At 36.7% G+C, this 23,390-nt stretch overlaps 1 protein-coding gene across 1 annotated transcript in view; it reads left to right on the forward strand.

Annotated features, from left to right (window-relative positions):
- Positions 1–23,390, forward strand: part of CDH12 (cadherin 12) — a 481,738-nt gene that overhangs the window by 136,895 nt on the left and 321,453 nt on the right. The window contains exon 2 of the mRNA XM_070774812.1: positions 3,346–3,762. Coding sequence (XP_070630913.1) covers positions 3,532–3,762 — 231 coding nt within the window. The 5' untranslated portion in view covers positions 3,346–3,531. The remainder of the gene's footprint in view (positions 1–3,345; positions 3,763–23,390) is intronic.

A 23,390-nucleotide genomic window follows, 5' to 3' on the forward strand; every position in this document is an offset into this window, starting at 1 on the left:
TGATTTAAACTCTTATTTAAGTCAGTGCTACATGGTAGAGAACAATGCAAGTCACAAATGCAAACTGCATCTATAATTGTAATTTTCTAGTAATCATATTAAAAAAGGAAAAGAAATAGGTCAAATTAATGTAATAGTTTATATTTATTTAACCTTCTGATTGAGCTAAGGAGAAAAGAGGTCAACAGAGAATGAGATGATTGGATGGCATCACCCACTCAATGGACATGAGTTTAAGCAAACTCTGGGAGATGGTGAAGGACAGAGAAGTCTGGCATGCTGCAGTCCATGGGATCACAGAGTCAGATATAACTTAGCGAGTGAACAACAAACCTTCTTTACCCAAACTGTTAGCATGTCAACAAAAAATAAATGTAGAAATCAATAATGAGATCTTTTACATTCTTATTTTTTGTAGTAATTTTTTGAAATGTGGTATATAATTGAAAAGTTAGAGGACATCTCAATATCGAATTGCCAAATTTCAACTCCACAGCCACATATGGCTAGTGGTTCCCATATTGGACAATATAAGTCTGTTAACTTTTTATGAACATTATTTTGCCAGAATGAAAGGATGCAATAAAATATATACAGTTCATGTTTTTGCTGGTAGCTAACAGGTGCATCCCTTTAGGCCAGAGAAAAAAAATAGATCCTACTTTATTTCTCCTTTTGAGAGTCATTGTAGGATGCTCTCAGAGTATAACTTTTAGACCCTCCCCATCTCACATCTTATCTTCAGTGAATTGCTTCCACATTTTTTCCTTTTGAATATATGTAAAGAATGCATTATACTTTATATTATATCTAGCTGAAAAATCGCTAAACCAAATTGCAACCGAAAGGTTGACAAAATGCCCTGTTTTATAGGCATGTGATTAAACATAAGTTGATTTTTATTTTAGTTGTCTTGTTTTGGAAGCACTATATATGATTTCTGACTTCTGACATTCTTGACCTTTGGAAACCTCTGAGAAGGCTGTGGGCAATGCTCCCCTAGTGCCAATGTGTGAAGCTTCCCTGGCTGGAGCCACCTTTTTCCATTGCTGCTTGAAGAATATAACATAGCTCTTATTTTTAATTCTCATTGCAATTTTTACCTATGGCAGACTTTTGCTAATTTAAGTTCTGACCACTTAAATTTTGCCATCAGGATATTCTATTTGCTTTTCTTTTCCCACAGCATTGGTAAATTTGCCCTCATTTATGTATTTGACTATATTTGTTTTCCATTCCTGATTTAAGAAAAGGTAAGAATCATGTCTGTTTCCTTACCTACTGTATTACAAAGAACCTAGTACATCTTAGCTGTTCAAACCTTAGATAAGTGAATGAAAAAAAGTGTTTGTTGTAAGGAAAATGTTGAAAGCTCAGTTTTACCTAAATGCAAAGTAGAGATTATCCATCTGATACTGATTCAAGGTTGCTTTGAGTCACACACATATATGAAATAATTCCTCTGTATCCCAGTATTTCTAGTATGCCAGGACTAGAGAAGCATTTTTTTAAACATTAAAGCTTATAAAGCCTTATAAAGCCATCTGACATTTTTCTCAATTTCATACATCTTAGATCATTTTCGTTTAGCGAATTTACGTTATTCTTTCATTGTTGTTGTTGCTCAATTATTAAGTCCTGTCTGAATCTTTGCAACCTCATTAACTATAGCCCGCCAGGTTCCTCTGTCCTCCGCTATCTCTGGGAGTTCACTCAAATTCATGTCCGTTGAGTAAGTGATGCCATCCAACCATCTCAGTGTCTGCCATCCTCTTCTCCTTTTCCTCTTTCCCAGCATCAAGGTCTTTTCCAATGAGTCAGCTCTTTGCATCAGGTAGCCAAAGTTTTGGAGCTTCATCTTCAGTATTAATCCTTCCAGTGAATGTTCTTTCATGCATGGTCGTATACTTCCTATTCTCTAACTTCATGATTTTTTGTTTCTTTAAAACTGCTTTGTTTTTTCCTTATTCTCTAAATCTGTGATTCTAAATCTTGATCTATTTTGCTCCTTTCAGGGGATATTTGGCAATGGCTGGAGACATTTTTTGGTTATCACAACTAGCAGTGGGGGAGGATGCTACTCTCATCTATTGAGTGAAGGATAGGTGGTGTTTCTAGGATTCACAAAATGTACATGCTGGCCCCCCAGCAACAAAGAGTTATCCAACCCCAAATGTCAGTTGTCCTAAGGCTATGAAATCCTACTCTCAGTTCACTTTAAAAAGCATAATCCCAGTGAAGAATTCTAATTCAACAAGATGTATGCCTTCCAAGATCTATAGCAGCACTACTTACAAGAACCAGGACATGGAAGCAACCTGTGTCCATTGACATGAATGAATAAAGAAAATGTGACATATGTAGATATGCATATGCAATGGAATTTTATTCAGCCATAAAAAAGAATCAGATACTGTCATTTGCAGCAATAATGCAATTATCATACATATCCCTAGTGGGTTCAGTGATAAGAATCTGCCTGCAATGCAGAAGACATGGGTTCAATCCATGGGTCTGGAAGATCCCCTGGAGAAGGAAATGGCAACCCACTCCACTGTCTTGCCTGGGAAATCCCATGGACAGAGGAGCCTGGCAGGCTGCAGTCCATGGGGTCACAAAAGAGTTGGGCATGACCTAGAGATTAAACAGCAATAAGGGATAACCATACTAAGTGAAGTAAGTCAGAGAGAGAAAGACAAATATCATATAATATCCCTTATATGTAGAATCTAAAAAAAGTGATACAAATGAACTTATTTACAAAACAGAAATAGACTCATGGACTTTGTTTTCTAGAAAACAAACATGGTTACCAGAGGGGAAAGGGAGGGAGATGAATTGGCAATTTGAGATTAAATTTAAAGGATAAAATATACTGTATATAAAATAAACATATAATAAGGACCTACTATATAACACAGGGAACTATATTCAATTTCTTATAATAACCTATAATAGAAAAATATGTAAAAGAATATATATATATATATGTCTAACTTAATTACTTTGTTGTACACCTGAAACATTGCAAATTAACTATACTTCAGTAAAAAAAAAATAGTGATCTCTGTTTTACTCTTAAATGGTTATTAAATTTAAAAAATGATTGCTTCTATTTATGATAAACTTGCTTTATTGTGACTCATACTTTTTCAAGTCAGTAAAAAATGATTAGACATTTTATCTAAGTTAACAGGTTAAATAGCAGTGATCATTTACTAATATAATTCTTTTAAAGACTTTTCTCTCTGTTTCCTTCAATGTTGGCAGATATAATGAGAGTTTTGATGACTATCATCATGTAATTCTATCAATTTAATGTATCTTTGTTAATCTGTTTTATAGGTCCCTTTAGATGGAATATAATATAGCAGAAGCATTTTCATCAAAAGGATTAATGCCTGCATTATCATTTCTGCAATAAAACAGAAAGCTAAGTGGTGGAGGCCACAGACACCTCAAACCTGGATTCCACAATTCTACATTAAGTGCTGGAGTTTTTATTACTCTGCTGTAGGAAAGCTTTTGCCAATGCTTACAAGGAACTGTTTATCCCTGCTGCTCTGGGTCCTGTTTGATGGAGGTCTCCTAACACCACTTCAACCTCAGCCACAACAGACTTTAGCCACAGAACTAAGAGAGAATGTTATCCACCTACCAGGACAACGATCACATTTCCACCGAGTTAAACGTGGCTGGGTATGGAATCAATTTTTTGTGCTGGAGGAATACATGGGCTCCGAGCCTCAGTATGTGGGAAAGGTAATGAGTGTTTCTTTTGACAACAACTTGATAGCGAGGGGGCTTATGCATTGTGTATTGTGTATGGATGTTTTGCACAGGAGTTGAACAAACCAGTGAGTAGAACACTGGAATTGAGATCAAGAGACCTGGTTTCTCTTCCTGACTCAATGACCCGGGTAAGCTTTGGAATATCATTTCATCCCTCTTTGCTTCAATTCTCCTTGGTTATTTTAATGAAGTTAGTATATATTATATTCCTATTTTTGACATTATTCACCAAAGTCATGAAGTTAACATGTGTAAATGTAACTAAAAGTGTTACTATAGCACATTACTGGCCATATCCATTCTGGAATTGTTTACCAGCAAGAAACACAGGAAAAAATCAGGAGGCATAAGTATTCTAAGTTGTTCATGTCTTTGAATGACCAGAATATCTACATTTCCCTCCCCTTAAAAAATAGGTTATACCATTTAGATTGTGGTTCTGGGGTACAGATGGTCCCAGATTTCCAGTGGTTTGACTTAAGATTTTTTTAAACTTTACAATGTTGCAAAAGCAATATGCATTCCATACTTACACAGCCAATCTGTTTTTCACTTTTACTACAGTATTTAATAAACTACACGAGATAGTCAGCACCTTATTATAAAGTAGGCTTTGTGCTAGATGATTTCCTGACTGTTGGTTAGTGTGTTTTGCGAATGTTTAAGTCTGTCAGACTAAGTAATGATATTCAGTAGGATAAGTGTATTAAATGCATTTCGACTTAAAAATGTTTTCAATTGACAGTGGTTTTATTGGGATGTAGCTCTGGTCTAAGTTGAAGATCTGTATTTAATTTGGATGCTTATTCTTTAAAGTAATTTTTTTATTATAGGTTATTTATTTATTAATTTTTTCCTCTCTTTTTTTTCTTTTTATTTTATTTATTTTATTATGATAACGGTACATTTATTGAAAGTTTTACATTTTTATATTCTAGTCCTGGATGACTTACGTGTAACATTTTTTGTGCTGGGGCTTCACTGCTGCATGCAGACTTTGGTTGCGGCAACTGGGACTAGTCTATAGTCATGGTTCGCTGACTTCTAATTGTTGCGGCTTCTCTTGCTGTGGAGCATGGGTTCTAGGGCACATGGGCTCAGTAATTGCAGGCACGTGGGCTTTGTTGTTTTGTGGCATGTGGGATCTTTCTGGACCAGGAATCAAACCAGAGTTCCCTGTATTGTCTAGTAGATTGTCAATCACTGGACCACCAGGAGACCCTCTTTATTATAGGTTTTGTAAGGTATTTATAAAGGTGTTTATGGCCAAAGTAATAAATGTTGGAACCCAAATATATGCACATCAATCTCAACACAATATGCAAATTTTAATCTCTTAGTTAAAGAAAAAAAGTTGTTTTTTTTTCTCAAAGTAGCAACTACGTGTTTCAACAGATTTATGCTTTACTGCTATTATTCTTACATCAACTTTGGAGCCATATCTATCATAGAGCTTATCAATGACACCAAAATCTTTTTCAGGAAAATGCATATTTTATTTAGTTTCATGTTGCTAATTCCAGGGTTTTTTTTTTTTTAACTTTCTAAAAGATTTTGCTATGGTTTTAACAAAATAATGTTTATGTTTGAAGAGAGTTTAAAATAAATCTAAAGCAGAAATAGAAAACCATAGTCAAAATAGTATTAGGAAACTGGTATAATAGATTATGTCTCTGGAATATTAAAGCCCCTAGAGATTTGTGAAAATCTAAACTAATGAGAAACATGATGAGTCTTATGATTCTAATGCTGGCTTAAATGAAACAAATTTATTTAAGAGCTAAATTCTTTGCCCTATGATTTTAAGACTTACCTCTTAGAAATGTATTTTAAAAATATTGAATAATATAGTGAGGAAGGTCTTCAACTAGAACATTTATTGAAAATGAACACATAGTCAGGTTGCCCTCATGTTACCAAACACTGTGATTGATGCACAGTGAGGCTGAACAAACTAAAATGTTAACATTTGGAGCAGAGAAAGTTTTATTGCAGGGCCATGCAAGGAAACAGGTGATTTCCCAAAGAAACTTGAACTCCTGAAAGTTTCAGCAAAGCACTCTTAAAGGCAAGGTGAGGGAAGGGAGGGTGTGTTTAGTTGTAAACTTCTTGGTGTAGGAATCCTTTGTCCTTGCAGGTGTCCACATAGCTAAGGTCAAGAGGTTCCTGTAAACCTCCAAGACAAATGTTATTCTCTATTCTGCAAGTTTTTATCTCTATATGAAAGGACTCTTAAAGGCCAAGGTCTTGAAAATGGGCTATGGTGCATATTTCAGGATATAGGCAGCACTCTTTTGCAAATGGTGCAGGGCCAGTATTACTAAGTATAAGCAACAAAGCACAAAGATAAAAAAAAAAAATAGATCTAATATGGAGTCAGATTTGTTCTTCACAAATGCACTAGGGTATATAGGGCCCTATGATGCTTTTGAACTGTGGTGCTGGAGAAGACTTTTGAGAGTCCCTTGAACTACAAGGAGGTTCAACCAGTCCATCCTAAAGGAGGTCAGTGCTGAGTGTTCATTGGAAGGACTAATGTTGAAGCTGAAACTCCAATACTTTGGCCACCTGATGCAAAGAGATGACTCATTTGAAAAGACCCTGATGCTGGGAAAGATTGAAGGTGGGAGAAGGGGACGACAGAGGATGAGATGGTTGGATGGCATCACTGACTCAATGGACATGAGTTTGGGTAAACTCTGGGAGCTGGTGATGGACAGGGAGGCCTAGCGTGCTGCAGTTCATGGGGTTGCAAAGAGTTGGACACGACTGAGCAACTGAACTGAACTGATGTGGGGCCCTGAGCAAATATTTTCTGTGGGGTACCTATCTATGTATAAAATATGATTCACATCAAATCAATCTTTGAGTACCATTCTCACAGTCCAAATTTTAGTGATCTTGCAAAAAACATACATTACCATTTAGCAGGAGCAATCTCTTTGTCAGGCTGGCTACTAGGAATCAGAATCTAGTCTTGTTGCCCCAGGACAACTCCACAGACCCTAGTTCTGAGGTCCATATTGTACGTGGTGAACCCTAAAATTGAGTGGAAAGTCAGGGAGAACCATAAAGGGGAGAACCGTCTGTTGGAGCCCAACCAATTTCAACTGAGTCCAGGGTAACCCACTCAGATGGCATTGCTCCACAAATAGCCCTGAGCACAAGAAAGGCCATCAAAACTTTTAAGGGAAGCACCCCAAAGCATGAATGTCCCCTGGATGTTACTGTACATTGTTTCTGCTTATAATATTCTTTGATATGTCAAAGAGTATAAAAATCAGAAACGTTTTTGTGATAAGATAATTTTATGTCATAGTACACTAATTTCTTGTGAATTAATTCAGTATAAGGATCAGGTTTTGAAATCCAAGACAAATGGAGAGGAAGCATACCTCTAGAACTTTTGTCTCTTGGGTGTCAGTTATGTCAACTCTGCTTGTGATGGAAGCTGGACATCACATTGAGGTTCCTGGCAAATGTCTGCTGAGCAGCCATTCTGACTTTAATTAGAGCAGATCCTTAGCCTTTACTTGCCAGAATTTGAGGTGAGAAAGTTGACATTTTGTTGAAAATTTAATGAAATTGACTTTTAATCTATCCTAGCTAGAGTAGAATTTCACCTCCCAGTGGACAAGATTAAAAAGATCTAGGAACTACTTATAGAAGTTTTGTTTGATACTCTTGAATTCTATTTTTATAATTGATATGAAAGTATGGAATTCATCCAAATCATTTAAGAGATGAATCAGTATTTATAGATTAGCAAGGAATAGGTCTAAGATCTAATCCATTATGAAATTAAAACATTATTTTCATAGATGCATGGCTCCCCATTTGTAAAATATAATGAAAACTTATGGTTTTCAGGCAATGTATGTTTCTAATGTAAATGAAAAAGCAGTTTCCAAGATTTCCTTTCCACATGGAAACTAATTAAAGTTTAATTAACTCTGTCTTGATGATTCTAGATATGGGAATAGTAATATCATAACACTGGGGCCAGTTCAAGCCATAATATGTAAGTGTGTAAACATATATAAATATATTTGTGCTCCTGCTCTTCCTAGAAGGCTTGAGACAGTTCACAGTAAAACACAGTACTATAAATAATATAGAATTCTGTGTTATAGGAAAAGGAAAATGCACAAGTGCCAAGCACAATAGTCAACTGAAACACTATAATTGAGATTCAGATTTAATGTATATTTCTTTGCAGCAAGAACATACATATTGTATTGTTCAGTTGCTAAGTCATATCTGACTCTTTAAGCCCACATGGACTATAGCACTCCAGGCTCCTCTGTCCATGGGGATTTCCAGGGAAGAATACTGAAGTGGGTTGCCGTTTCCTTCTCCATGGGGTCTTCCTGGACCAGGGGTCAAACCTGTGCCTCCTGCATTGAGAGATGGATTCTTTACCACTGAGCCACCAGGGAAGCCCCAGAACAAGGAAATTCCACTTACTGAGAGGAAAAAAAAAGTTTCCCTACCTTCAAGATTAAAAGATTTTCTTACTGTAGAAATTAATGAGGAGGGAGTGAGTGGTTTAATGGATATTAGCCTCAACAACTGTTATATTTAATATTTAAAAGGATCAGATGTTACTGTTGACATCGTTTCAAGAAAGACCAAACTGTGGCATTGCTTATAATGACTATGACTTAATACACAAATAAATCCCAAGGTTGTCCAGAGGTAAACCCAATGCTTTTTACAAATAGACATATTGAATTTGCTACAACACCTGGATATGTATAAAATACCATATTGCAGAGCAACACAGAAACTAATTTGATAAGCAAACATGTTTAACGCATGTATTACTTATTGCTCAAAGTCACCTCAAAAAAGTATCATTAAAGGAACACACAGATGTGCGGGCCCATACACACACACACACACACACACACACACGAGTAAATTGCTTATACCATCAAATATAATTGGGTGCCTCTGTCTCAATTCAGAAGAACTTGTTAGCAGAAATTCTTAAAATGAAAGTATTTAATATGGCATATGGCATAAAGATTCAATATTGCAGTATATCTAATCCCTAATTTGAGAGGCATTTATTCAACATATTTCTAATTGAGAATGCATTATCATTTCAGAAAGTGTTAAGCCTTGTGGGAGTAAAGTATCAATGTCTTTAGATTTCAGTTATAACAGATAAGTTTTAATGAGTGTCTTAGGGCACTATTTTAATTTCTTTACTTACATAAATTCATGTAATCTTCACAACAGCACTATCAGGACAATTATTGGTAGCCCCATTTTGCTTATCAGAAAACTGAGGCACAGGAAAATTAAATAATTCCCCATGGCCCAACACCCAATAAATACTGAAACTTGGATTTTAAGTTGGGTAGAGCAGGTAGTTTAGGTCCATGGCACCAGAAAATATCACATTTTATTATCATACAAGCATCTTAGGAGCTAAAAACAATTTTAATACTCTGTCAAAAGTACTATGACAAAGATCCTATTAAGAGTTGTGGAGACAAAAGGTCTATGACTATGCCTAAAAGAAAAATTCAAGAAAAGGTTCACAGTTGATGAAGTACCTGAGATGAATCTTGAAAGATGTCTTTGTTTTTAGGAAGATATAGTCTGAAGAAACGTTTTTATAAGCACTCAGGCTTGAAAGTGCAAGGTGAGCCTCAATAGCTATATTTCAAAATAATCAGAGAGTGTGAAATCAACGTTTCAGAGTAGGTTATAGAAAGTTTCAGAGTAGGTTAAATAGAGAAAGTACAGAGGCTCAAGTCTGATGTCAAGATTAATAATACTTATTCTTTTATTTAATTTTTTTAAAATTTGAGATATAATTGACAAATAGCAGTCCCACTGTACAAGATAGTGTTTTGCTATTGTACACATTCTGAAATGATCTCCCAAATAAGTCTAGTTAACATCTATCATTGTGCATAGTTATATTTTTTTCTTGTGATGAGAACTTTTAAGATTTACTCCCCTAGCAACCTTCAAATATGCAATACAGTACTATGAACTGCAATCACTATGCTGAACATGGCAGTACTACTTGTTCTTAAAGGTGTCAGTATCCACAAAGTGTCTTGGTTGAAGATTCATATGGAAGAAACTGCAGTTCTAGAATGATCACTCAGTGATCCATTTAAAGGACACATTGGAGACCCCAAAACAGACATGGAGATAGGAAACATATGTAGGAGAAGGTTACAGGAGAATTGCCTAGGGAGTAATAAAGGAAAAGGAATATTAAATTTGATCATTTGAAAGGCAGATAGATAATAAAATTTCAAGATCCATTGTTCAAGAGAATATGGAGGATGAGACAAAAAAAATTAGTGGACAATCACATGTAAAGAATGAGAGGGAAAAGGAAAACAAAATGATGCAGATTTCTGCCTTATGTTTTGCTAGTATCCTGTATAGATTTGGTTCTAGAGTGAGAAATAAAAGGATCACTCTTATATATCCAGAGTTGCTTACAAGTGCCCAGGTGAAGTATCTCACAGTTGTTTAGATACATGAACGTAGAGTGCACAAGAGAGGCCTATGGTAGAGATACAGGATCAGGAGATTGGTATACAGATGGTGGTCAAAATCACATAAGTGGTAATCACATAAAGTGGTAATGAGCTAGGAAAAGTTACAGAGAAAATATGAGAACCCTGATTTTTAACTGCAAAGCAGATGAAGAATAGATCAATTTAATGAATAAGAAGTAAAATACAAAGAGAGTTACGGGAAATATAGCTAAAAATGTTTTTTTTTTTTAATTTTTTAATTTTACAATATTGTATTGGTTTTGCCATATATCAAAATGAATCTGCCACAGGTATACACATGTTCCCCATCCTGAACCCTCCTCCCTCCTCCCTCCCCATACCATCCCTCTGGGTCATCCCAGTGCACCAGCCCCAAGCATCCAGTATCGTGCATTGAACCTGGACTGGCAACTTGTTTCATATATGATATTATACATGTTTCAATGCCATTCTCAAAAAGTTTTAAGAATAACATGTGACAATGCCAAATTCTACAGATCAGACGAAACAATGACTGGAACACTTTTACTGATTTTGTCAGATAGTGAATCAGAAGTAAATGTAGTCAAAATGATTTTCATCATTTTCTCCAGAGTTTGAAGAAATGAGAAAAGAATGAGTCCAGCCTGTAGATGCCATTTCAAAAGTATAGGTGAAAAAAATTCTTCTGTGCTGGTTTGATCTGATACAGATTCTATTAGTGTTTTCCAGAGAAATAAAACCAACAAGATGTATATATATGATTTAAGGGAAACAACTTTTAAGTGGTAAAACTAACCAGCAGTGTGCAATTCTCTTCATCAGCAAGAAACTGTTAAAGAGGAGAAAAAAAGAGTAGGTGACTGTACCAATTCATTATTGCAGGTTTTTTTTTTTTTTTGAGGGGATCATTGTGATGAAATAGAAGAATACTGAAAAAACAACTAAGAGAAACCAGGATGAATCTACAAACACTAAAGTTCCAAAGAGATGTACCTATAAAAATATATGCTTTGCAATATACATAAATACCTTGGAGATATTGTGGGTACAGTTCTAGATCACAGCAATAAAGCAGACACTGCAATCAAATGAGCCACACACATCTTTTTTGGTTTCCCAAAGCACACAATGTTAGTTTGCACTATGCATTAATCTATCACGTACAGTAGAATTATATTTAAAATAACAATGTGCATACTTTAATTAAAAAATACTTTATTGTTAAAGATGCCAACTGACCATTATCTGAGCCTTTAGCAAGTCATAGTAGTACTATGAAAATCACTTATCATAGATCACCATAAAAATATAATAACAAAACAGTTTTTAAATTGGGAGAATTACCAAAATGTAACCCAGTGGCAGGAAATGGGCAAATATGTTGGAAAAATGGCACTGATAGACTTGCTGGAGCAGAGACGCATAAACCTTCAGTTTGAACAAAGTGTACTATCTGAGAAGTGTAATAATGTGAAATGCAATACAACAACATATGCTGTGTGTGTTCATATGTATATATGTGTATGTGTATAAATACACATGCACAAAAAGTCAAGGCTGTGCGAATAGAATTTTATTTTTTTTAAATAAGTACAAGTAGAATTTGGTTTTGAATTAGTAAAAAAAAAAAGATAAAGAAAAAATAGAAATAGTATTAATAGTATATTAAAATAGTTATAATTGCATTGAAAAAATAATGTCTGTCTTGAAAGTCTTCCAAACTAACACAGTATAAAGATGCTATTTTAACTCATGTATATATCCCTTTGTATCCAATAATAATGGAAGTTATATCACAAAGTTATACTAAGACATTTAAAAGTTGTATTTATGGCTCACCATCTATGTATCTTTCCTCTTTCTCTCTTATTTTTCCCTCTCTTTTCTTCTTTCTTTTCTTCCTCCCTTCCTATCTCTGTTTCCTATCTCTGTTCCTTTCTTTGTTTATTCCTCATTTGTGAGTCATGTAGCTTTCAGTTCAGTTCAGTCACTCAGTCATGTCCGACTTTTTGAGACCCCATGGACTGCAGCACGCCAGGCTTCACTATCCATCATCAATTCAGGAGCTTACGCAAACTCATGTCCATCAAGTTGATTATGTAATCCAACCATTTCATCCTCTGTCATTCCCTTCTCCACGTGCCTTCATCTGTCCCAGCATCAAGATCTTTTCCAATAAGTTTTTCGCATCAGGTGGCCAAAATATTAGAGTTTCAACTTCAGCATCAGTCCTTCCAATGAATATTCAGGACTGATTTCCTTCAGGATTGACTGACTTAAACTCCTTGCTGTCCAAGGGACTCAAGAGTCTTCTCCAACAGCACAGTTCAAAGCATCAATTCTTCAGTGCTCAGCTTTCTTTGTAGCCCAAATCGAACAACCATACATGACTACTGGAAAAACCATAGCTTTGACTAGATGGACCTTTGTTGGCAAAGTAATGTCCCTCCTTCTTAATATGCTCTCTAGGTTGGTCATAGCTTTTCTTGCAAGGATCAAGCGTCTTTTAATTTCATGGCTGAAGTTACCATCTGCAGTGATTTTGGAGCTTCAGAAATAAAGTCTCTCACTGTTTCCATTGTTTCCTCATCTATTTTCCATGAAGTTCTGGGACTGGATGCCATGATCTTAGTTTTCTGAATGTTGAGTTTTAAGCCAAATTTTTCACTCTCCTCTTTCACTTTCATCAAGAGGCTCTTTAGTTCTTCTTCAATTTCTACCATAAGGGTGGTGTCATCTGCATATCTGAGGTTATTTATATTTCTCCCGGCAGTCTTGATTCCAGCCTGTGCTTCATCCAGCCCGGCATTTTGCATGATGTACTCTGCATATAAGTTAAATAAGCCAGGTGACAATATTCAGCCTTGATGTACTCCTTTCCCAATTTGGAACCAGTCCATTGTCCCATGTCCGGTTCTAACTGTTACTTCTTGACCTGCATGCAGATGTCTAAGGAAGCAGGTAATGTGATCTGATATTCCCACCTCTAGAAGAATTTTCCACAGTTTGTTGTGATCCACACTGTGAAAGGTTTTGGCATAGTCAATAAACCAGAAATAGATATTTCTCTGGAACTCTCTTGCTTTTTCGATGATCCATCAGATATTGGCAATTTGATTTCTGGTTCCTCTGCCTTTTTTAAATCCAGCTTGAACATCTGGAAGTTCTTGGTTCACATATTGTTGAAGTCTGGTTTGGAGAATTTTGAGCATTACTTTGCTAATGTGTGAGATGAATGCAGTTGTGCGATAGTCTAAACACTATTTGACACTGCCTTTCTTTGGGTTTGGAATGAATACTGACCTTTTCCAGTTCTGTGGACACTGATGAGTTTTCCAAAGTTGCTGACATATTCAGTGCAGCAATTTATAAGCATCATCTTTTAGGATTTGAAGAAGCTCAACTGGTATTCCATCACCTCCACTAGCTTTGTTCATAGTGATGCTTCCTAAGGCCCACTTGACTTCACATTCCAGGATGTCTGGCTCTAGGTGAGTGATCACACCATTGTAGTTATCTGGGTCAAGAAGATCTTTTCTGTATAGATTTTCTGTGTATTCTTGCCACCTCTTCTTAATATCTTCTGCTTCTGTTAGGTCCATACCATTTCTACCCTTTATTGTGCCCATTTTTGCATGAAATATTCCCTTGGTATCTCTAATTTTCTTAAAGAGATCTCTAGTCTTTCCCATTCTATTGTTTTCATCTATTTCTTTGCATTGATCACTGAGGAAGGCTTTTTTATCTCTCCTTGCAATTCTTTGGAACACTGCATTCAGATGTGTATAGATTTCCTTTTCTCCTTTGCCTTTAGCTTGTCTTCTTTTCTTAGCTATTTGTAAGGACTCCTCAGACAACCATTTTGCCTTTTTGCATTTATTTTTCTTGGGGATGTTCTTGATCACTACCTCCTATATAACATCATAAACCTCCATCCATAGTTCTTCCGGCACTCTATCAGATCTAATCCCTTGACTCTATTTGTCACTTCTACTGTATAATCGTAAGGAATTTGATTTAGGTCATACCTGTATGGTCTAGTGGTTTTCCCCACTTTCTTCAATTGCACTCTGAATTTTGCAATAAGTTCATGATCTGAGTCACAGTCAGCCTCCAGTCTTGTTTTTGCTGACTTTGTAGGGCTTCTCCATCTTTGGCTGCAAAGAATATAATCAATCTGATTTCAGTATTGACTATCTGGTGATGTCCATGTGTAGAGTCTTGTCTTGAGTTGTTGGAAGAGGGTATTTGTTATGACCAGTTCATTCTCCTGGCAAAACTCTGTTAGCCTTTGCCTTGCTTCATTCTGCACTCCAATGCCAAATTTGCCTGTTTCTCCAGTTATCTCTTGACTTCCTACTTTTGCATTCCAGTCCCCTATGATGAAAATGACATCTTTTTTTTTTTTTTGGTATTAGTTCTAGAAGGTCCTTGTAGGTCCTCATAAAGTGAAAGAAAGAAAGTGAAGTCGCTCAGTCGTGTCCAACTCTTTGCGACCCCATGGACTATAGCCCACCAGGCTCCTCTGTCCATGGGATTTTCCAGGCAAGAATACTGGAGTGGGTTGCCATTTCCTTCTCCAGGGGATCTTCCCAGCCCAGGGATTGAACCTGGGTCTCCTGCATTACAGATAGACACTTTATCATCTGAGCCACCAGGGAAGCCATAGGTCTTCATAGAATCATTCATCTTTGGCTTCTTCAGCACTACTGGTTGGGACACAGACTTGGATTACCATGATATTGAATGCTTTGCCTTGGAAATGAACAAAGATCATTCTGTCATTTTTGAGATTGCACCCAAGGCCTGGCGTGCTGCGATTCATGGGGTTGCAAAGAGTCAGACACGACTGAGCGTTTCAGACTTTTTGTTGACTATGAGGGTTACTCCATTTCTTCCAAGGGATTCTTGCCCACAGGAGTAGATATAATGGTCATCTGAAATATAATTTTGGGTTAATTGTAGCTTTGGAGAATTGGATAATTTGGAGAATTTTGGATGAATTGTAGTTTTGGAGAAGCCTGTGATGTAGTTTTCATGGTTCAATTTATTCCTAAAGTGTGAGCTTTCAAAATCAGATTCATTTCTGTTCATTTGAAATTCAAGGTTCCTCACACTAGCTCAATCTTCACACAAGATTTAAAAATGTATTCATCCTCTTGACTCCTGACTCACATATTTGAGAGATTTTTGCAGTATATTCAAGTGTCCTAAATTAAAGTCTTGTTTCTAATCCATTCTACTGTCAAATGGATTGACTTTGCTGCTAATCAAAGCATCTTTAGCTACCTGCTCTTTCTGTAGCAAAACATCAGAGGAAACCGTTAGGTAAGTCTGATGTTTTATTACACATCGTGATTCTTAAATATATCCCTGAGTTTTATATTCTCTCTCAATACATGAGATTGGCATTGAAATAGTCATTTTGGGGTATGATTAGATAGCAATACATCTAAAGGACAATTGCTGCTAAAATAGAGGTTGAACAAACTGTCAGTGGTCATTGTATGCGAGTTCTTCTCTCCCCTTTACAATTTATTTCATGTTTCTAGCATGCTAGTTGTTTCATAATAGCTGTGCCATAAAGGTTTAATGGGTTTATTTTAATTGAATTGGCAGGACCTTGAAAGAAAGTCAACTATCTTTAAATCAATATATGAATCATTAACAAAAAACATTTCAAAAATAACATGGGTAACATTAGCACTCTGTTTTTTTTTTCTCCTCCTTTCTTTTCCTCTCCTCCTCCTACTGTTTTTCCACCATACCCCTAATTATCTTTCAGTCCTTCCTTTCCTTTTAACCATTTCTCTGCATTATTTAGGGATTTGCCTGATGGGTTACTTAAAAACTAAGATAAAGAGTTAGCTTTGATTCTAATTTTTAGGTCTTATAATAATTATCCATATGAAAGTGCTTAAGTACACACATCAATCCACATGACTAAGAGCACAGCAGAATATCATATACCCAGATTATATTTTCACCAGAAATAGCCCAGATGCATTTGTCACAAACTTAACAGTACAATCTGTTGTGTGTATTTGTTTATGTGTGTGTGTGTTTGCTGTGTGTGTGTGTTTCCAAATATTTTTAGTAAATCATTTAATTGAAAACAAAACAACCATTAGTTGGATTCTTTGGAAAACAGTCCTCTCTGTGGGCTAAACATTGATGAACCATTGTGATGGTGGTGTTTTAGTCTTTGTGTCCAACTTTTGAGACCTCATGGACTGTAGCCGGCCAGGCTCCTCTGTCCCTGGGATTTCCCAGGCAAGAATACTTGAGTGGGTTGCCATTTCCTTCACCAGGGGATCTTCCTTATCCAGGGATCAAACTTGGGTCTCCTGCATTGCAGGCTTATTCTTTACTGAACCAACAGGGAAATAACAAACCACCACTCACATGTTATAGCAGATGTTAAGATATGAGACCCAGTGGAATGATTAGAGAAGTGCTCTGAAAAAGAGCACCTGAATGAAAAGATAACAGAAAAAGCAAGTACGGAATGACCTGAATAATAAAGATTTCAAATATAATGTTCTCATCTTCTAACAACATTGCATTTATGAATTTATGCCACTCTAACTAAACTTGTAATATAGAGGGGTTCTTTTGTATATTTTAAACATAGCAGAAATGTGAGAAAAATTCTTCTTTCTCAGCTCTGAAAAAAATTGAAAGCACTGTCATAGGAGGTACTATCTATATATGTTCGTTGTTCGTAAGGAGCAGCACCATCTATTGCTGCTGACATTTAATCAATGCAACTAATATATAAAATTACTTTTGTGAAAGCATATGTTTTCTGCTCCTGGACTTTCTCATAAAGGTTGCATACATGAGATTTCCTATATATCGTGTAGCAGTGTAACCACTACAGACTTTTAATGTTTACTCATTCTCTATATTAAAGAATGCTGCTGTGCTGTTGCTGCTGTCCTTGTTTTCTGTCACCTATTGGGAGTGGCTCATCTTCCACAGTTTCATGAATGCTGGAAGCAAACACGAGATGTTTGGATCAGAGAAAAGGGCATTTTCACTCATAGCACAGGAGACAACTGGAGTATTAGCATCTTTGAGTCCATTCCCGTGGCCTCAGGTAGCATTGGGCAAAATGGATAGGTCAGGTGGATGCCAGCACATGCAGTGGGTTGCATCACAAGAGGAACCCTGATAATTCCTGCCCTTTTTTGGGAAGGAGACATTATAGTTATTTTATTGCATTGCAAGCATTATGTGCACTTTGCTTCAGAAGAAGACAGTATGTCTCAGCTTTTCAAAGCTGCAGCTATATAAAATTCTTGAAAATACAGTCTTGAGGAAATGCTTTCTGCATAAGACTTGCAGGAACAAAAGAGAATGGAGAATTACCTTTCAATGTGATATAGTATGTTGATTCACTAAAGCAATAACATGTAAAGTGCACGTATGCTCAGTCACAGTTGTCGTCGACTCTTTGAGACTCCACTGACTGTGTAGCCTGCCAGGCTTCTCTGTCCATGGAATAGTCCAGACAAGAATGCTGGAGTGGGTTGTCATTTCCTCCTAGAGGGGATCTTCCAAACACAGGGGTCAAACCCATGTTGCTTGAACCTCCTGCGTTGGCAGGTAGATTCTTTACCATTGCGCTAACAAGTAATGTAGTGACTTTCAGTAAAGTTACAAAGAGTTTAAATACTTTCTTTTGCCAGCTAACTGAATTGTTTTCTCAGTGGTCAAATGATAGCTCTCTTTCTCTCTCTCTCTCTCTTTCATTCTCTTTCTTTTTATGCAACGTAAAAATAAATCGTATCTCTTCCATTTTGAAATTTTGACTTAGAATTCAAAACATAAAGGAGGAGTGGAACTGAATGTAAGAAGAATGTCCCAAGTCTGCTTCTGACTTTTGGTGATGTTGGTTTCCACAACTATCTTCTCAATAAGTATAACCTTTTCTATATACATATTTATTTTTTATCTTCAGCTTAGTTCAGTTCAGTTCAGTCACTCAGTTGTGTCTGACTCTTTGCGACCCCATGAATTGCAGCAGGCCAGGCCTCCCTGTCCATCACCAACTCCCAGAATTTACCCAAACTCGCGTCCATCGAGTCGGTGATGCCATCCAACCATCTCATCCTCTGTTGTCCCCTTCTCCTCCTGCCCCCAATCCCTCCCAGCATCAGGGTCTTTTCCAATGAGTCAACTCTTCTCATGAGGTGGCCAAAGTACTGGAGTTTCAGCTTTAGCATCAGTCCTACCAGTGAGCACCCAGGGCTGATCTCCTTCAGAATGGACTGCTTGGATCTCCTTGCAGTCCAAGGGACTCTCAAGAGTCTTCTCCAACACCACGGTTCAAAAGCATCAATTCTTCAGCGCTCTTCTCTTTCAACCACTGGGTATGAATAACTGTTTAAAATAAAGCTTCCTCATAATTATATAAATAGTCTCACTCCTTGATTAAAGTTACTTTTCTATCATAAATGGTGACTTATTATAATAAGAAATGAACGGCTCATATAGAATTACATTTCTCTTGATTTTACAAAGTATTCAGTGATATTTAATTTTTAAATAACCTGTGATAGTTTGAGATTATTTATGGGATTTTATGATACTTTCAGCCAGCTATTTTAAAGGATACAAGATTGTAAATCAAAATGTTTTCAAAGTGATAGGCATTAGAATAGGGCAATGATATTTTCTCATAATATAAAAGGTTCTAAAGACAATTCTCTGTTGAGTAGACTTATAAGCTAAACAATAAATTTTGAGCTTTGACAAGAGGGAGTCATAGTTACGCTGGCCATGTCAACTACTATTGCAAATACATTTCAAATAGTAACTTTTGAGACCATTTTAAACAGTGTTGTAGCTTTAAAGAAAACACAAGGAAAACTGCACTTTGAAAATAAAGCCAGGCAACAAGAAATGGTTGAAAACATAACCCATCAGTAATTTTTCACTTCAGTTAAAACATTTTGAGCATCAAATAGGAAAATATTTAAATTATGTTTATTATGCATTAAATTATTGTGATCAAGAAATTCTTTAAAATTTTTCTTTTGCTTGATAGCTATATACAAATTAGAGCACTGAATGTTTTCTCAAGTCTATAACTGCATTCATATGTACCAAAGAAATACATAGGAACTAGCAAAAGCTTAATTTCTAACAAATGATTGAAGAAAATATGTTTAATTAAACACTCAGAGCTTCTCAATCCATTTAAAGCCTAGCTTTAAAATTACCCTGAAAATAAAAGTGAAACCAAAAATAACATAAATATAACCCTTTCTTTCTTCTCTTTCTTTCTTTTTTCCCACTGCTTCCTTTCCTTCCTTCCTTCCTTAGCAAAGATCTTAAGAGGAAAAAAGGGGAAATTTAAGGAAAAACTAGAAGCTAATCTAACAAATAAAAACATTAAATATATGTACAAAGATACCCTAGACTTCTTTTCAGATAGTATCATTGAAGACTTCCCCAAATCCATACATATATTTTCTAATATCAAGGAATAACTTCAAGGTACAGAGTTTGTAGATGTTTGCATGTCTCTGATTCCCTAGAGGACCCAGAGCACTGAGTGACATATTTGACCACCTCTCTGCCCTTAATGACTGGACCTTCATCATCGCTTCATGAAAGCTTCTTGCAAATACTATGTGTTTCCAACTAAGTGAATGTTTATAAATATATGGCTCTTGTGAATCATGAAAGAGCAAGTCTCCACCCTTATGGTTTGGGGTCAGAAATAGCATAAATGAGGAGAGGATGGAGGAGAGTTATTTCAGCAACTGGTTATTTCTGAAGAAATCGTTGTCCCCAGTTTCCCAGTGTCTGTACTGACAAACTCCTTGGAATGCACCCCTTTCTGTGATCCCACTGCTTTACTTTTCCTGGAAAGAAAGAGTGGTTCTGATACGAAATTGTGTTGAAAAATCTTAATTACACATTTTTACCCCCTAATAGTAATAAGTATCTAGCATCTTTTAAAGTGTTTCTCTGTTTAATGACTGCCTCTGCTCTTGTTTTCCTTCATTTCAAAATCAAGGTGTTCTTGAGAAATATTTAGTTCAACAAAGATAAACATAAATATTAACAGAAATCTTTCAAATATGAGTTTCAATCAGAAATTGGCAAAGTCTGGCTTACAGACCAAATCCAGCCTGCTATCTATTTTTGAAAATAAAGTTTTATAGGAACACAGTCATGATTGTCTAAATACTGTCTATAGCTGCCTCCACACATGATAACAAGGATGCATGTTTAGGACAGAAACCTATTATATCACAAAACTTAGAAAACGACTGCCTGATTCTTTATAAAAATTCCTTAGATAATTATCCTTGATACAACAAAATCTCTGTATGGACTTTTGACCTTGTACATGTAGATGCTCAGAACTGCCTGCTCAGTCCTGTCTCTGTCTTGAAGATTCAGGATGCTCATTCTCAGAAATGAGTCTCATGGGAGAGAAAAGGCAGGGTGCAGTGAAAGAATCTTGCCCTCTTTTGTGGCTTTTAGTAAGCTTCCTACCTCAGTATCCTCATCTTTTGAGTAGGGATGATGTAGAAAGAAATAAGATGGAAGTTGTGTGGACAACTTAATCCACATATGGGACAATGTGTGAACATCCTCAGCCAAGTGTCATTAATGTTACTGTGCTACCCCCACAATGAATTTTTACCTGGTGTAGACTGTAATGTTTCTGGATGGAATGGGGAAATTTGGGTTTCACACAAAAGTGTCTAGATGATCAGAATGTACTTTTCACTCCTTGAAACAAGAGAACCAGAGAGGAAGGATTTGTCATATTCTGTAGAAAAAGACATAGATTCCCATTGCCACTGTGACTCCCTAGTATCCCGAGAATCTCCCAGCATCACAAGCAGGCCCATGATCCAAGCTCTTGTTCTTTTATTTAAGGGTATTCAAATGGCTAGCCCTGCAGCATGAAATAATCTCGGCCATATAGTCTTAGTAAGTGGGAAAATTATCAGTAGAATTCCTTAAGTTCATATTGTCAGGAGTACAATGATTCCTATCATAAAGCAAAAACTTTGAAATGAGCTTATTCAAAGTTAACAATATATGAAGAAATTCATGTTAAAAACCAAATATATTCATGGGAACAAGCGAACAAAGTCAAGACACAGAGACTTGTAACATGCTAGATTAAATCAATATTAATATGCATAGTGAACAAAATCCATTAAACACTATTTAACAGACTGTTTTCATTTCTTTGGTTGGTTTCAACACTTATTTGTTATGTGTAACATCTGGCTCCTTTATACTCTTTACAATCAACAATTGCAATAATCTTCTCAATTCTATGCAAATTAAAAAATTTTCAGTATATGGAAGAAATCTAGTTTTCATAGTATAGAATGCCAATGTTTAATTCAGCATTTAGAAGTGTTAGTTATGACATATTTTTATTAATATTTGCAAACAAGCTCTCGTTGTTAATTTGCCGAGCATATTTGTAGTATTTGCCTCCACTGATAAGACATACAGTCTTTCATTAAATATCAAACTTTAGTTTTTATATGGGACATTGAATACTTTAGAAATGGTTAGTTTATTTTTATCAGCTACAAAATGATTATTTTATTTCTATCAGCCAATCGATTTTGAAGTATAGGTAGTGAACAGGTGTTAGTCGCTCAGTCATGTCTGACTCTTTGCGACCCTTTGGACTGGAGCCGGCCAGGCTCCTCTGTCCATGGAATTCTCCAGGCAAGAATACTGGAGTGGATTGCCATTTCCTCCAAGGGATCTTCTCCACCCAAGGATTGAAGCTGTGTCTCCTGCATTGCAGGCAGATTCTTGAGCCACCAGGGAAGTAGTCAAGAGGGGAAGAAAAGGGAAGCTGTGGGCTGGGCCGCCCTGCTGGTGACACTAGGTGGCAGTGTTTGAAGTATGCTGCTGCGGCTGCTGCTGCTAAGTCACTTCAGTCGTGTCCGACTCTGTGCGACCCCATAGACGGCAGCCCTCTAGGCTCCCCCTTCCCTGGGATTCTCAAGGCAATCACACTGGAGTGGGTTGCCATGAAGTATAGTCATACTTATATTTCAAAGTGAAAAGTGAAAGTGAAAGTCTCTCAGTCCTGTCCGACTCTTTGCAACCCCATCAACTGTAGGAATTATCCAGGCCAGAATATTCAAGTGGGTAGCCTTTCCCTTCAGGGGATCTTCCCAACGCAGGGATAAAATCCAGGTCTCCTGCACTGCAAGCAGATTCTTTACCAGAAAGCCCATATATTTCAAGTGATGCCTTTTTATTAATGGCCGCCGCCGCCACCGCCGCTACTGCTGCTGCTAAGTCACTTCAGTCGTGTCCAACTCTGTGTGACCCCATAGAGGGCAGCCCACCAGGCTCCTCCGTCCCTGGGATTCTCCAGGCAAGAACACTGGAGTGGGTTGCCATTTCCTTCTCCAATGCAGGAAAGTGAAAAGTAAAAGTGAAGTCGCTCAGTCGTGTCTGACTCTTAGCGAGCCCATGGATTGCAGCCTACCAGGCTCCTCCATCCATGGGATTTTCCAGGCAAGAGTACTGGAGTGGGGTGCCATTGCCTTCTCTGTTATTAATGGCTAGGTATACATATTACTGAGTGAAACTTTTTGTGTCAAACAATGATCAAGGGCAGTTATTAAGTTAAAAAGTGACTAAGGAGAAGAATATTCCAGTTCAATTAAGTAGAATAATTACTTCCAGAAAAATAATTATATTCTCAATATGCTAAGCTTCCTGGGTGAGAGTTCAAAACATTAAGTGAGATATAAATGTCTAAGTGTGTGTAAGGACTATGAGAATTTTAAGATGAGTAAAATGTGAACATGGATAGAAGGGAAGAGGAAATATCCGAAGTGAAAATACAGGTTTTGATATGCTCCCCTTATGTTAGGGGCTTCAACAATATGGGTCTACACAAGCAGGTCATCCTTGCTATTCTGAAATGTTAAGAAAACAAGACCCAAGTACCAATTGAGCAGGAAGTCTAGTCCCTTGCACCTGTCATGAAGAAGCTGACTTTGCAACTGCTTCTGCAGGGAGTGAGGAGCAAACTGCACTGATTTCGGTCCCAGCTTGAAG

This window comes from Bos indicus, chromosome 20, assembly GCF_029378745.1.
Source record: "Bos indicus isolate NIAB-ARS_2022 breed Sahiwal x Tharparkar chromosome 20, NIAB-ARS_B.indTharparkar_mat_pri_1.0, whole genome shotgun sequence".
Lineage (NCBI taxonomy): Eukaryota > Metazoa > Chordata > Mammalia > Artiodactyla > Bovidae > Bos > Bos indicus.